At 38.2% G+C, this 14,454-nt stretch overlaps 4 protein-coding genes and 1 pseudogene across 7 annotated transcripts; 3 read left to right on the top strand and 2 right to left on the bottom strand.

Annotated features, from left to right (window-relative positions):
* Positions 1-461: 461 nt before the first annotated feature.
* On the bottom strand, positions 462-3,514 carry LOC126794160 (ceramide synthase 1 LOH3-like). Of its 2 annotated transcripts, none has more exons than XM_050520820.1 (8): positions 3,241-3,514; positions 2,327-2,550; positions 2,017-2,172; positions 1,647-1,832; positions 1,147-1,331; positions 922-999; positions 788-841; positions 462-703 (listed from the first exon to the last, which is right to left on the bottom strand). In XM_050520820.1, exons 1-6 carry the CDS (start codon positions 3,376-3,378, stop codon positions 965-967), a joined length of 924 nt encoding a protein of 307 aa, XP_050376777.1. In that variant the 5' UTR covers positions 3,379-3,514; the 3' UTR covers positions 462-703; positions 788-841; positions 922-964. The 2 variants fall into 2 exon arrangements, with proteins under 2 accessions (XP_050376777.1, XP_050376778.1); XM_050520821.1 differs by having other exon boundaries at positions 462-691.
* Positions 3,515-4,317: 803 nt separating this feature from the next.
* On the top strand, positions 4,318-6,236 carry LOC126794996 (negative regulator of systemic acquired resistance SNI1-like). Of its 3 annotated transcripts, none has more exons than XR_007672210.1 (5): positions 4,318-4,474; positions 4,814-4,907; positions 5,005-5,105; positions 5,656-5,788; positions 5,923-6,236. XR_007672210.1 is itself a non-coding variant. In XM_050521803.1 (5 exons), exons 1-4 carry the CDS (start codon positions 4,455-4,457, stop codon positions 5,761-5,763), a joined length of 303 nt encoding a protein of 100 aa, XP_050377760.1. In that variant the 5' UTR covers positions 4,318-4,454; the 3' UTR covers positions 5,764-5,788; positions 5,918-6,236. The 3 variants fall into 3 exon arrangements, 1 of the variants encoding a protein (XP_050377760.1); XR_007672209.1 differs by having other exon boundaries at positions 5,918-6,236; XM_050521803.1 differs by having other exon boundaries at positions 5,005-5,085; positions 5,918-6,236.
* A 3,733-nt stretch (positions 6,237-9,969) lies between these two features.
* Positions 9,970-10,350, top strand: LOC126794022 (protein SOB FIVE-LIKE 3). Its single transcript, XM_050520665.1, has one exon. The coding sequence runs from the start codon at positions 9,970-9,972 to the stop codon at positions 10,348-10,350; it is 381 nt and encodes a 126-aa protein (XP_050376622.1).
* A 1,873-nt stretch (positions 10,351-12,223) lies between these two features.
* LOC126794018 (protein CHAPERONE-LIKE PROTEIN OF POR1, chloroplastic-like) lies at positions 12,224-13,279 on the bottom strand (annotated as a pseudogene).
* A 291-nt stretch (positions 13,280-13,570) lies between these two features.
* Positions 13,571-14,442, top strand: LOC126795238 (E3 ubiquitin-protein ligase AIRP1-like). The gene has a single exon (XM_050522082.1). It carries the CDS (start codon positions 13,605-13,607, stop codon positions 14,277-14,279), a length of 675 nt encoding a protein of 224 aa, XP_050378039.1. The 5' UTR covers positions 13,571-13,604; the 3' UTR covers positions 14,280-14,442.
* Positions 14,443-14,454: the final 12 nt, after the last annotated feature.

The raw sequence follows: 14,454 nt of genomic DNA, 5'->3' as shown, positions 1-14,454 counted from the left end.
GAAGAAAAACACCTGAGTTGGTTTTATTTCTTTCCTTTTGGCCTAAAATCCATCTAAGCATAACTCTGCGACGTTTGTGAAGAGAACAAAAAAGACCAGAGTTGTTCAAGAGGACACAAACCAATAGTAGTCTACAACTCGGTGTGATTCGCTGAAACTCCCTTACTCTGGAAGGTGAGCCCTACTAACCCAGCAGCAGGTGTGCTTAACAGAATCCTTAACTTCGCCACCGTGGTAAAGTGACCAGGACCACCACACCCGGCTTCAGATCCACTTAATGCAACTGATTGTTTTAATGCCCTCGAGTTTTTCTTGAACTAAACGTTATAGCAGTACAATATATGACTGAAAGAAAGTGTTGCCTGAAGGCTGAAGCTGAAGGAGGCAAGAAATGAGCGACTGATTGAGATATTAATCAGGTCAAAGCCGTCTACTGTGTATGTTCATTTAATCAGTGACTATATAATGAAACAATTGATTCAACTTTCTCAAATAGTATGAACTTATATACCGTAATTTTACACTTCCAAAAATGACAAAGCAGTACAGGCTCAGTGACACCTCAACCAACAGTAATGGTCTTTAATCAATAATTTTGCCATAGGGAGAAAGAAATCTGTGGTGGTCGTTTATTATGCTTCCCAAGGCTTGGACCATGAATAATGAATCTAGTTTCTCAGCGTCATCCTACCTGTTCAAGCAACTGTCTCATGGTTATTAGTAATACAATCCAATTTCAAAAAATTCACTGGCATTTTATCAGGACAAGTCTTTGAACAAATCTTACCTGCATGTATGAAATCTGGATATACAGATTCACTTGCCTATATAAATATTCAATCTGCATGAAGAAAGGAATTAAACACTATATAAAAATCAGTCAAAAGGCTAGAAAGCGTGGTGTTACTGTTTCAGTATAACCTTGAGATACAAAGGTGCCTCAGTTATATGTATCTTCATATTGTCAATCATCATGTTCATCGTCTTCACCCTCAGAATCTACAGTCCACAGAAAATACCATGTAAGAAGGAAAGATTCATGTTTTAACTTTCTCTTCATATATACAAGTGAGGATCTGTATACATTTTTGTACTGATACTTTAACATATAAAATATAAAAAGAAAAACAACAGAAATTTAGTTACCAGATCGAACGTCATCATCAAGTTTCCCCCATGAGCGAATTTGCTTTACGAGCATCCAAACCATCAACTTCCACCAATATATATGAAGAATGAGCAAGCAAATTAGAAGCGTATTAAACAAGTAATAGTACATGGATCCTTCCACCATGTGCTTTTCCTTGTCCAAGTTCAAAAGAGATTCATAGCTGCCAAAAGGAAAAAATAAATCTTATTGTAGTATATGTTAATAAGTTAAAAAAAGTAGAGCTTGAAAGGAAAAGGCATAAGATAAGAGATGGGCTAAGTTAATCATATACCAGAAAATAAGGACAATAAAGAGGAATCTGTTATTAATTCAGATGCTAATGTTTGTAAGTTCGTTCTTGAAGTTTTGGACGTGCATATTCAGGGTTGATTACGAATTTGTTTGAAGAGGTATCCATCTACTATATCGTTTACATTCTCTGAGAAAATTTCAAAAAGTAAAATAAAGACAAAGGATCTGCAGAAATTAAACTCACCAAGTACTCCAAATTATCCAGAAGGGAAAGTAGATAAGACGTAGAATTGTCCAAGAAAGAGCAAACATAACAAAAGAAACACTGGCAATAAGTTCTAAGCCACAATATTTTGACATTTTCGCAATCTCCAAAAACACATCACATCCTTCATGGAGGGCTAAAATGATTGAACCAACTCGGGAAAACCTGCAGGGATGAAACAGAAATGAAAAGATGAGTAAAAAGGGTTTCATAGTACTTTAACACAAGATTGTAGAAACCTTTGTTTGAGAATTATGATATGCACCATGAAAGAAAGTGAGAACTTCATACTATACTTCCTAGAGCAGTCTGAACACCAGGAGAAAAGCAGAAAACCTTAGACACTTGCCTTGCTACATAAGAAAACACAATCAATATTGTTGTTGCTATATGATGACCCATTGATGCCCAAAAGTCAGAACGCCTTGTTTCCCAGAACACCAAAGCAAAGCTGGAGTACAAGTAAAATCCAGCTGAATACATGTAGAGTGCCTTCAATTTTAATCTGAGAATCAAGAAATAAATGTCAAATTATGTGTGGCCATATGATATACAAAACGCAATTGTTTTCGAATGAATAAATTAAGAATCTGTACCAAAAAAAAATTATGAATCAGATATCAAAGTAAATAGCTCTTCTACTGAGTAAAGGGACGAACTTAGTCTTTTGCTCAGGCCAGACCTGATCGCCAGGCCCTACCCAAAAGTGTTTTGTACTTGAGAACCAAGGCTCATTGTATGTTACGGAAAGGGCCAAAGCCTCTGCAGAAAAAAAGTAAACGCATTTCCAAGCTGACTCTTTAAATTTATTAACTTTTTTCCGCTCTTCATGTGTCTCAACTTTCTTCTGTTCCTTTCCAATAATTAGCCATCTTGCTAATCTCTGCAAAACCCAGAATCCACTGAAATTTATTAAAACCACCTCCTTCCTATTTCTGCGGGTGTCACATAATAGAAGGGTGAACAGAACATATGAAGAGCTTTGTAAATATGATAACCAAGTTCGCCGCTTTACTCACTAGAAGAAGTACTTACTTTGACATCTGATTCATAATTTAAACATTCACATGAACACATTTGAATGTGGTGCAAAAAATTCATCCCTAAGTTAGTTGTCATTTGGAAGTAATTAGCTATCAAGACTAACTACTGCTCACACAGACTCAGAATGCAAATTATAACATTTTGAAGTTCTTCTTTGATGTGCATTTAGGGTCATAGTCAATCAGAAAGCGTGTATTCTTTCATGAACGAATAAGAAAATTTACTCACCAAGCTAAGACAGAGTTAACAGTAAACCTAGTTCTTAGCAACACAGAGTTTTCCACAGATTTCATATTAAACCCAATTCTGATCTAACCACTTTCTACCAAAAACAGCCAACACCACACCGAATCAAACATAAAGCTTGAAACTTTATGAACTCCATACATAAGGTGTTCATGTAATGCGATCCAATACGGGTTTGACCACATGTATAATTATAGTCAAAACAAGAGCTCGTTCAATGCTAAAATGAATCCAATGATAACCAGAAACCCAACAGAGCAAGAGCTGAAAGAGTAGGAGGTACCTCGAAGACGAAAGCGTCAAGGAAGAGCCTAAGAGAAGGGAAGAGGAGAACAAACAAAGGAAGAACCAAGAAGTCTCTGGCAACTGGGTACGACTCCTCCTCCAAGTACTTGAACCAATCAGTGAGACCCGAATCCATCTGGATGAAAGAACCGAACCCGGAAGTTGGAGGAGAAGCGAGGACGATCAGCAGAGTTTGTGTCTGGGAAGACGGCGAAAAAGTAAGAGGCTTTTGTTTGTGTTTGACTTCCGGAAAGGCCGAAATGTGTTTGTGATGGAAAAGACTTTTGACGGTTTTCTAAAGAGCTTAGTTTCGTGTGCGCGGTTTTGGGCTCCTTTGGGTCCAATAGTGGTGAGCCAGTGTGCATCTCTGAACTACAGTGCATCACTCGTTGTTTTGAAGGCACCTGCTATAGTTTACCACTCTCAGAGGTTAGAGGTAATTTACTTGAATCTTAACACGTTAAGAGATGGTGGGAGAAACCAGCGAGAATATCACTACTAGCAAAAAGAACTCTCACACTGATTTTACTCACACTGATTATCATAAATCTGTGTGAGATACCAACTCACACAACTAACCGTATGCAATGAGTATACATAGCCCACGCATAATATCTAGACTAACAATACACACAAAAATCAGTGTGTGATAAGAATACACACAAAAATCAGTGTGTGATAAAAATACACACAAAAATCAGTGTGTGTTGTGATAAGAATACACACAAAAATCAATGTGTTATAAGAATATACACAAAAATCAGTGTGTAATAAAAATACACACAAAAATCAGTGTGTAATAAAAATATAAATCAGTGTGTTGTGATAAAAATACATACAAAAATCAGTGTGTGTTGTGATAAAAATAAAAAAAAATGAGTGTCACACCAATCCCATTTATCCAACGAAATCTCATCCTCCCCCATAACCTCCGCCTCACTGAAATCTCTCTCTCCCTCTCTCTCGGCTACCTCAACCTCGACTACTTCACTCCCATTCCAATACAAACTCTAGAAACCCTAACCCTCCTCCACTTCCCCAACCTCCCTCACTCCAACCTCTCTACCTTTGGTGTCCTCCGAGCCGCCGTATGCTTCGATCCCCTCCTCCAGCTCTCGCTCTAGATCGAACAGTGCTCGATTTCCGCCGCACTCTCCAAATTCTTCACCATCGTTCTCCCTCAGCACCTCGCCGTCGACGTCTCGGATTTCGATGCCGCTGCGAAATAGGAGGTAATTTGCTGTTTCAGAGTTGAAGACCTTATTAGTTTAGAAATTGCTCGATTATTTATAGCTTGTTGAATCCTGGAGTTGAATAAGAGGACTGTTCATTTGTTGTTCTGTTTTTGATGGATTTGTTGATTGAGTATAAGCTATTAGGAGGTGTTAGCTTCCAGTTCATTCTCTACACAGTTGACCAATCATGTACACAGTTCATTCTCTTCCTGATTGGATTTAAATTTGTACACAGTTCATTCTCATCATGTACACAATTCATCCCTATATTTGTAGGCTCCGGCCGAGAAGGATGACTCTGATGGTTTTGTGTTTGGTGTTGAATTGTTGGTACAGTAAATGGTTTGAGTCGATATTTGCTATCTTGAGGATTGGGAAATCTCTGGAGCTGACTATGGCAAGTTTTAAGCTGTTGAATGAGTTGGATAAGGTAATGAGTTGCTCTCCCACTGATACGTTGATTTTTGATTCGTATGAATCGATTGTGTGAAAGTTTTTTGACAAATTATTTTGACTTTCTTTTTTAGTGTTTTCCTTGGGTGCATTTGTCTGCTGCTGCTGATGAAATGAAGTCGTCCAGTGAACTTTCATTAATAGTGGAGAATGAGGTGTGGTTTGTTTCTGCCATGTATGTTTAACTGATTCATGTGCTATCCTAATTTGTTCCAATCTTTGTTGTTTTTAAGGTTGGTCACCATTTGCTTTCAGCTTGGATAGCACTAGTATCGAGAGGGTGGCTGCTAATAATCCTGGGGGATACGTTGACTCCTTTGTAAGTTCGATTTGATGTGAACCTGTAGTTTATCTTAAATTGTTACCGCAGGTATTCATATCTATGCACATACATTGCTTGACTTGTTGACATTGGTGACAGCTCTTCTGTCTGTACTTTGTCAAGTAGTGGTTCTTTTTCTTTTCCAAAAACCTTTCTGTGTAAGGAATCATTCATATTAAGTTATGGTTTGGTCCATGTCCATATGTTCTTGAATTCATACCATGTTGCATTAGAATGTACACAAGGTGTTTGCATTAGTGAGTGGTTTGGTATCAACGTAAAAAATTTGCTTATATTTGTTTTGCTATATCTATTTTCATTGGGAGCTCTGATCTTGAAAGTGATTCTGATAGCTTACGTTTTGCCAATTTTACCTTCACTGAATTGTTTCTTGCTAACGCAGGGTTTCCAACATTTGATAGAGAACCTTGCTGATGCAACTGCTAAACCAAACTTCCAAGCCTCAGAAACAAAGATTATTTATAGCTCGTTGAATCCTGGAGTTGAATAAGAGGACTGTTCAGGGTGCCTTGCAGGTAGCACAGTAATGGTTAAGGAATTTTTTTTTTTTTTTTTGCTCAATGTTTTTTTTCTCATTCTCATTTGATGTCTTCTTAAGGGAATATAAGGTTTCATAGTTTCACACTCATAACAATTTATTTCAGTGCAGATTCTTGAAAAATATGTGTGTAGCTGGCATCCAACCTGATGTTGTAGCCTATACAACATTTATCAAGGTTTAAAGCTTTCTTGTCACACTACCTGGGTATTCCAGAAGGCAGAGGATTCCAATTCAGCTTTGGAATTAAATCAGGAAGCCATAATATTTTGGTCATTGCTTATATTTTAGGTTCATTACTTCAAATGTAGTTCTCTGTAGATCGATTAGGACCATTTTTTGTTTATAGAATTCTTACATTTGAGATCATTATTACTTTGGAGTTGAATATTAACTTTCAATAAAGATTCCTTTATTATGTTTTCAGGCTATTTAATTGGTATTATTTAGATTTTTTTTAAATTAGAAGGACATTTACGGCGTGCATAGTGCGTTATAAAATGGTAAGTATGTCGTAAAAGATCGTATATGGCGTGTAAAGCGTGTCGTAAAAGATCGTTATAATTTTTTTTTAAATGTATTATAACTACTCACACAAAATAGTGTGGATATAAGCCTCATGACATCACACTGATATCAGTGTGTATTGTAGTATGACACAGATATCAGTGTGAATAAATAAATTTATTGACACTGAAAACATGTTGGACAAATTGAGTATGGTCGTGGATATTCATAGGGTCCACGTCAACAACTCACACAGACTTTAAAATCCGTGCCTAATAGCTATTAGCCCCCCCTCCAAAGTACACCGATAGACATTCCGTATGCGCACCGTATCTAATAGCTTTCCGACACTGATATCCGTGTGAAATACCTTTAATTCTCACTGATTAAAATCAGTGTCAGGACTCTTTTTGCTAGTAGTGTATGCATGTGCAAATGCATTTACTAATGGATTTTGGGGACGATAATCCATAGAAGATGGCAAGGTCTGATGTGATAAGGTAAGGATAATGATCTACGAGCTAGCTAGTAATGGTGAGCTAAACATACATATATATGGCTTAACGATTCACCGTGTCAGTGTGTCACACTTTGAATTCCAGATGATATATATTGCCATACCATGTCAACACAATATCGAGCAAGACGATTCTGCAACAATGATCAAATACGTACATCGATCACTTGCATGAATTTGAAACCAAACCACATATTCTTGCTTGGTACGTATCACGCATGTACAAATACTCACTTACGTACCTACTGACCATCTGGATAACGCAATCAGCTACATATGTCACGAACTTATGATTGCAGTTGGATGGTTCTTGTTTAAATAAAACCCAGGGCAGGAGTAGTATCACGCAGACACTGTACACGTACTATACATAAAAAATAAAAATAAACAATATGAACATTTTGTTGGAGTCACAGCTGGTATGCTCTTAGCTATAGCTGAATAGCTGGCATGTTTTGCATTCGTTAGGGTTTACATCAAATTGCTGTAGTCATGTAGACCCAATTCAGATTGTAACTTTCTCCCATGGCGATCTGTTGTTTGCATGCTGCAATCAAAAGACATATACTAATAGTACAATATGCTACCAACTAAATTCGATTTAGTGAAACAGATTGATCATTTTTGAGCCTCATTGTGGATAGACATGAAAATCACATGCTGATAAATGGTGTTGTGTTTTATAACGTCGGGTGAGAAACTGAACTATTACAAGTGTTTTGGATATAAAAGTTTAATTTTCTGAATTGCCATCAGCATAACTATTCGGAAATAGTAATTGACTGAATTGCATTATATATATATAGGACTTCTGAGAATAATCAATACATCGACCAACCTCAATCCCCGGATCGTGTCCACGTGAATTGCAAACACAAATCTTAATGTCATTATGAACTACAGTATATATACAAAAAGGTATATAATCAAATTAAAGAGAATAGTAAATTTGATATGCTATCTAGCCCTATCTCCTCCAAGGCTCCAACCTCCAGCTTTGACAATATTGAATTGTCTTCTTCAATTTACGTCTCACGTGGGAAGGCAAAACAAGAGGAAAGCAAATCAGGATGTGATCACCTCAGAAGGACAAGCAACGAGAATAATAGAGGGTCCTCCACCTTAATCTTGTCTCCTAATTCTACTAATATACAATAGAGAATAGAAAAATGATGGTGGGAAACAACCAAAGTTAGTGTTCAAAAGGTATTACGGGGAGCAATGTGTGCCCCAAACCACCTGTGTTCGAACTCTGATCTTCGTTGTGTTCTCGCCCTCACCATTCAATCAAGGCCCCATGTTAATGACTCTTCCATTTTTTTCCATTCCAAAGCTGTGTAAAATGCTCCGGAGCATGTAGAACTTTCGCTTAACGATAACGACACATATTCATGATCTTCTTATCTTCATCTTTTGAACACTTGATATTAAGGAAGGGCATTTATACCTCGGCTTACCAGAACACTGGGAAGGATTTGCGAGTTCATAATGAGACCAGCAGCCAGCTCATGCCCTCATATGTGCATTGGAATACTGATCATAGAGGATATGTCTGGGAACATAAATGCATATATAGTTGCATCCAGGCATGCATCAGCAGAAGTAGTGAAGGTGAAAACATGTCCTTTCAGAACTTATTACAGTTGCCTAGAGAAGTAAACTCACCCGTATATCCAAATCTGCAAGTAGGATTCATCATGCAGGGACAATAAATAAGGCATGTTGCCTAAAGATTTAACCCTGGTCTTTTTTTCTTTCTCTGAATACTTTAACCTCGCTTTTCTGATCCTGCTGATACAAAATTCAATATTTACGACAACATTCACATGCATATATCACGCAATTAGCAAGAAGTTCTATATATTATATGAGGAATTAGCAAGCTGGATTGCATATAAGCAATGAAGGTGAAGAAAATAATTGATCGAGTTGTTTTGTTCTTGTTGTCTTTCCCCCAATAACAGAAAAGACATCATCTTGCTTTGAGGAGAGTCAGGAGACACACATGCATCATCTAATTGGTGGAGATAGAGACATTTGATTTGATGAGTTCCTCACATTCAATTCTTCTTATATAGAGATAGAACTAGCTTAATCTCTCTAAACCCTAGCTAAACTCAAGTAGTCCAGTTGGGGTGTGGGTGCTTCATTGCTTCACAGGTAAAAAGCCTGTTCATCTTTAAATGAAAAACAGATAAGTATTTAAGGGTGTGATGGAAGCTAACTGAGGTAGAAGAGAAAAAGGTCCTATTGTATCAATTTGAAGAAATATATATATATAGGGAATTGTTATTAACACACCTATAATCTCTATCTACACACCTTTTCAAAAGTTTCGTGTTTTAAATTGGGTGTGTTAATACTTAATAGTAAAAAATGGTGTGTTAGTAATAATATCCTATATATATGATAGGTATAATATAGCATATATACTTGATCTGCTTACTCTCTAGTCTCTACCTACCTACCTAGCTGAGATAATCATAGCCTAGTCACCTATTATGTTCATGTAGTTGAGGCTCTCTCTCTCTCTCTCTCTCTCTCTCTCTCTCTCTCTCTCTCTCTCTCTCTCTCTCTGTTATAATGAGATATGCAGAAGAGAAGTTAATAAAGATGTGTATCTATCTTCTTCTCCTATGAGACCCAATGACTGATGACCTGAACCACCTCATGTCCTTTCAAATTTAAGAAAGCAAGCGGCTCTTAACTGTTTGATATATATGCCTTCCTTCAATATCTCCTTCTCTCTGCAATAATCTGCAACAACATGTATAAATTTCACTTTCATTGACATCTTCTTCTACCTGTCTTCTTCATCCCAGTAAATTAAGTCAGAGAATTGATTGGTATTTAGATTTGCAGGCAGTGTACAACTGTACATGTGGTCACTGGTCAGTGGTGTGATGAGTGAGAAAATATTTTATATATACATGTATTCTAGCTTGTAGCTAATTACAAACTATTTAAGAGACTCTGGGTTAAGCTTTGTTTGTGTAGCTTTCAGAATTGAGATAGGTATTTTTTTTTTGTTAGTGTTTTTTTTTTCTGTGGTTTAGTAACTATTACTACATCTTTGATTATGTTAGATATCTGCTGCTACTTTCTGATGTTTGTTCTTGTATTTGGTTATAGTTATGGACCCTTCCAAAAGCTATGAAAGCCATCATGCAGAGGAAGAATGCCAAAGCAGTGAGTCAGGGTGGACAATGTACCTTGGCTCTCGCTTAGATGGCGAAAACGATCATCACCAACATCATCAAGATCACAGTGATGATGATTACCAGGATGGAAGAAAACATGGATATGATCACAAGGATGACAGTGATGATTCCATGGTTTCTGATGCTTCTTCTGGTCCAAGTACCCATCAGAGGTCCAGGTCAGTTTATGTTGGCAAGCAAGAAGAGAAGGCCAAGACCAAGAAAAAAAGTACATCAGGAGCTGCAAGGATGAGTCGGGAATACAGTAAAGCAGCCGAGAAGAAGGCGAAGATCATAAACTCAAAAGCCAAGTAGCTAGATCACTCCAGTACTAGCACTTCAGAAACTATGGAGATACGGTTTGGAAAAATTAGGCAACTAATTAAATATTCTCCAAGTTCTTCATCTATCCGGTTCATAGTTATTTTCGTTTGTGGCAAGGTGGGCACAGACATGATCACTTAATGCTTTGGAGTACAGTTTATTTTGACTGGTATGGTTTAGTTGTCAAGGTCCTTGTTGTGAGAACAATATATATAAATATATTTCTTGAAAAGATTGTCCATTAGCTAAAATATAATGCTTAATAGTATATGCTTCTGGTTGTGCTAAATGTTTGTCACTAATAAAAATGAGTAGTGCTTCTGCTGCTGCATAATATGTATGGTCAAATAACACTGTTTTGTTTCGATAAGGATAACACTGTTTTGTCTGTGTAGCAAATAGCACCTTAAAAATGAACCAGTGTTTGAAATTGATGATATCTAACATAAAGACACAGTGGTGGGTTTGTGAAAAATATCCCAGGTTTGTATTTAATAATGTCCAGGCCATCCACACAATCTACTACAAGTTATTCACTTATTATAGCACAATCTTATTTGACCGAAAAATAGAATATGGTATGTTTATGCTTCCTACAATAGAAAAGCCAAGTATGTTTCTCCCTTTACAGTTTAGACTAGTAAATTGATTCTCTGGATCGGATGAACGATTGATCGAGCATCATTCAGAAAATGCTACCCAAAACAAATAAGAGGACATCAGTGATGAATATCGATCATTCGGTAGATCATAGAAGTTCATCCATTTAGTAATCAGTAATTTCTTGGGAACTTACAGACCTATCTGCAGAAAAGAGAGAGTCCATGCAGTAGTAGTAGATACAATGTTTTCTTCATGCAAGTGCATACAGAAAGAAGACAATTTCTTCCAGTTTAATAAAAAAATGTTCCTCTTCAAAGCTTGGGCCTCATTTCATATGCATCAAGAGTTCCAAAACCTATTTCTCACAAGGCCCAGGAACTGACCAAGTCCACTAATGAAAGTGAGACAACCAAGAGTGACAGTTCAGTTTCTTCAGTTTGGTCAAGTGCCACGTATAATCATTCAGGTGTAAGATGACTTGTTCCCAAACACACTTAAGCTTACACTTGCAAAGTTGCACCCACTGTGCTCTTGATCACTTCAGGGCTTCACCATTTCTCTGCATGTCGATCACCTTCTAGTCTTCTATAATTCTACTTGTTGTCCTCCAACCGAGATTTTCTAATAAATTTTATTAGGATATCTACATACCACATGTTAACGTAACGCTCATTTTTTTTCTCCTATTTAAAATTGTGCCCAAATTGGAAAATGAGCATGTTTGGTGCAGAGTTGGATCCATTTCGTCTCATGTATTTTTGTATATGAGACGAAATGAGCTTCTTGCTTGTTCTCCACTCATGTATTCTGTATATATACCACTTCAGCCGACCAAAAAAAAAACTTGAAGTTTCGTTTCTTAAACCCTGAACCCTTAAGCGGACTGTGAAAATGTTGAAGCTGATTCCTCTCTACGCTTCGCACAGCCGAGTCTTCACCACCGTCGTTAATGCTTCACTCTCCTCTCCTCCATTCCCTGTACCGCCGTCCTATCTTCAACTCCCTGTGCCACCTCTCGACCAAACCAGAGGAGTCAAATGAAAACCGCAACGCTTCGGCGCCTGATGAGGCTAAAATCAACACTGAGGATATTGTCACAGCTAAGACGTCGAATGACAAGGAGGAGTATCCGAGCGGCGAGTTTCAGTTTAAGGAACACCGGAAGAGCCTCGACGCCAATCTCCGAATGCTCTTTGCAAGGCCGCGAGTCGAGGAGGGAAGCGTCTTGACTATGAAATTTCACGGCCACGTTTTTTTTAAATCAATTTCGATCCATCACATTAATTGTAATTCTCATTTTTGTATCGAATTTGAGCAAATTCTTAACCCAAGGAGGAGACTCTTCTACTTTCTTCTTTAACCTGCTCTAGAAGTTAATTATAGTTTTCTTCCTCTGCTGAAAGCTTGTCATCAATATTTTCTCAAAGGCAGCTTCAATCGACTCTTCACTTCTCTCATGTCCAGCATACTGTTGCAATAGAAAGTTGCGCGATCCCCAAATCTCCTCCTCAGAAGCATCTTGAGTAACACCAAAGACGCTTATAGGGATCCCAAACACTGACCCGAGGGAACTTTGGAGTATTACCTACATAATATGCACAGGGAATGAACAACAGCCAGTAACCACCAAAACCATATCACGGCATCAACACTCCTCACAAGGGGCTTGAAAGCTCGACATATAAATTACCGAAACCACCTATCCAATTCTATAAAAATATCAAAACGTATACTCAACCACTAAAAAAAATAAGCAGCGAGAAATAAGGTCATGACTCATGAGACCTCCAAGGTCAGAATTTGAAGTTTGAACATATATCAAATTACCCTAAATTACCCTCAATTTGAAGTTGGTTCAGATATTATCAATACAAACTGAGGCCTCCAATTACCCTCACAATTCTTCACTCTCTGAATACCTAACGAACTAATATTCATTTGGAGAATAAAACTCAACCCGTTGTTGATTACTCAACACACCTAATTATATAATCAAAGCAATGCAAAATTAAAAGAGTACCTCCATATGATGTAGCTGCACATCTAGGGATTGGCCGGAAGGAGCTAAAGTTTTGCAGCTTCGAAATTTCACGAAAATTACTACAAGAACAAACATACAGAATGGATATCAATTTACTGAATCACAGAGAGAGAGAGAGAGAGAGAGAGAGGCTCACAGTTTCTTGCCGATGAAGGAGGTGGTGAAATTGGAGGCAGCGACGGAGAGAGAGGCTATGGTTCTGTGAGAGAAGAGAGAACGTAGAAAAACCCTAACTGGAAAGATCGGCGGCAGCCACCATAGCTGTGAGTGAGTGAGTCAAAACGGAGCTGGGTGGCGTAGCCTAGAATAATTTCACCATTAACATGTTTCTAAAATTTTCCCTTTTGTCATTAGTAGGACATTGCTTTCCATGAAAGATTTGGTCTTTCCTGAAATGAAAATTTCCGTTTCCTTTCCATTAACTAAATCCGTGTTGTATTAGGATATTGCTTCCTACTTCCAAAACAATTGTTTGCCTTTTATGGTTCCGTATGCATATATAAAACCAGTGGGTGTTCCGCCCGCTTGTTTTGTTCTTGTCCTGTCAAAGAAGAAGAAGGGGAAAAAGCTCCAGATCTGGAACTCGATCGGTCGTTCGTTCATGGAGACAGTACCCATTCATATCCACAGATTTACAGATGTGCACGTAGAGCAAGAAAGCGTACCAGCATTTGGAGTGGATAAAAGGCCTGATCGTATGGTAGTCAAAATGGGATATCAAAGTGCAAGCTACGATCGCCGTGGCCCTGACGGCCCATCTCGACGGGATTCAATCCAGGGATATAAATTTAATAGGATTTTCTTTAAATTGGAAGCTATCAAGGAGAAGGGATCCCCCTACCGCTTAAAATGTAAAAGGTTTTTCGCATACCTTATTGCCGAGGGAGAGAAATGGATTGACATCCCGGAAAAAGTACACCGCAAGGCAATGCGGAGATTGTTCCGGGTTATTGACAAGGCTGTCAATCCCGATCTGCCGATTTATTGGCAGATTTGGGAGATCACTGTGCGTACTTGGGAGGCACCTCCTCCCTCTCCCCCTCCCTCTAGTATCAATTTTGTTCCTGCTACCAGTGATTCAATTGAAGACTTGGAAAGATTGATGCTTCAAGTCGTGGGAGACGAAACATGTGCAATCTGTTTGGAGGAGTATGATCAGCCGGCGGCTCTTGTTACTAGGTTGCCCTGCTCCCACTATTTTCATGCTGATTGTATTGTGCTCTGGCTGCACACCCATCACAACTGTCCCTTGTGCCGCCTCGCAATGCCAACCTAGCTAGAAGTATGAACCCTCGCTGCTGCTGCTGCTGCTGTTGTTGTTTTAGTCTGCTAGCTAGTTTCTTCCTGCCGAATAATTAATTCAGCTTTCCAATTTTATTTTGTGGGTGTAGCTTGTACTGCTTGCTACATTCAATCAGCTATTGGACTTTGGCTTTTCATTCTGCTTCTTT

This window comes from Argentina anserina, chromosome 5, assembly GCF_933775445.1.
Source record: "Argentina anserina chromosome 5, drPotAnse1.1, whole genome shotgun sequence".
In the NCBI taxonomy this organism is placed as follows: Eukaryota; Viridiplantae; Streptophyta; class Magnoliopsida; order Rosales; family Rosaceae; genus Argentina; species Argentina anserina.
This window is presented reverse-complemented; position numbering and strand designations above follow the sequence as displayed.

Excerpts from the sequence above, each read along its gene's own strand:
- LOC126794160 (XM_050520820.1), bottom strand. The coding sequence starts at position 3,378 with ATGGATTCGGGTCTCACTGATTGGTTCAAGTACTTGGAGGAGGAGTCG. Across the intron at positions 2,173-2,326 it reads TGGCCTGAGCAAAAGACTAA|ATTAAAATTGAAGGCACTCT; the intron begins GTTCGTCCCTTT and ends CTTGATTCTCAG. Across the intron at positions 1,332-1,646 it reads TGGATAATTTGGAGTACTTG|CTATGAATCTCTTTTGAACT; the intron begins GTGAGTTTAATT and ends TCCTTTTGGCAG.
- LOC126794996 (XM_050521803.1), top strand. The coding sequence starts at position 4,455 with ATGCCGCTGCGAAATAGGAG. Across the intron at positions 4,475-4,813 it reads ATGCCGCTGCGAAATAGGAG|TAAATGGTTTGAGTCGATAT; the intron begins GTAATTTGCTGT and ends TTGTTGGTACAG. Across the intron at positions 4,908-5,004 it reads TGTTGAATGAGTTGGATAAG|TGTTTTCCTTGGGTGCATTT; the intron begins GTAATGAGTTGC and ends TTTCTTTTTTAG.
- LOC126794022 (XM_050520665.1), top strand. The coding sequence starts at position 9,970 with ATGGACCCTTCCAAAAGCTATGAAAGCCATCATGCAGAGGAAGAATGC.
- LOC126795238 (XM_050522082.1), top strand. The coding sequence starts at position 13,605 with ATGGAGACAGTACCCATTCATATCCACAGATTTACAGATGTGCACGTA.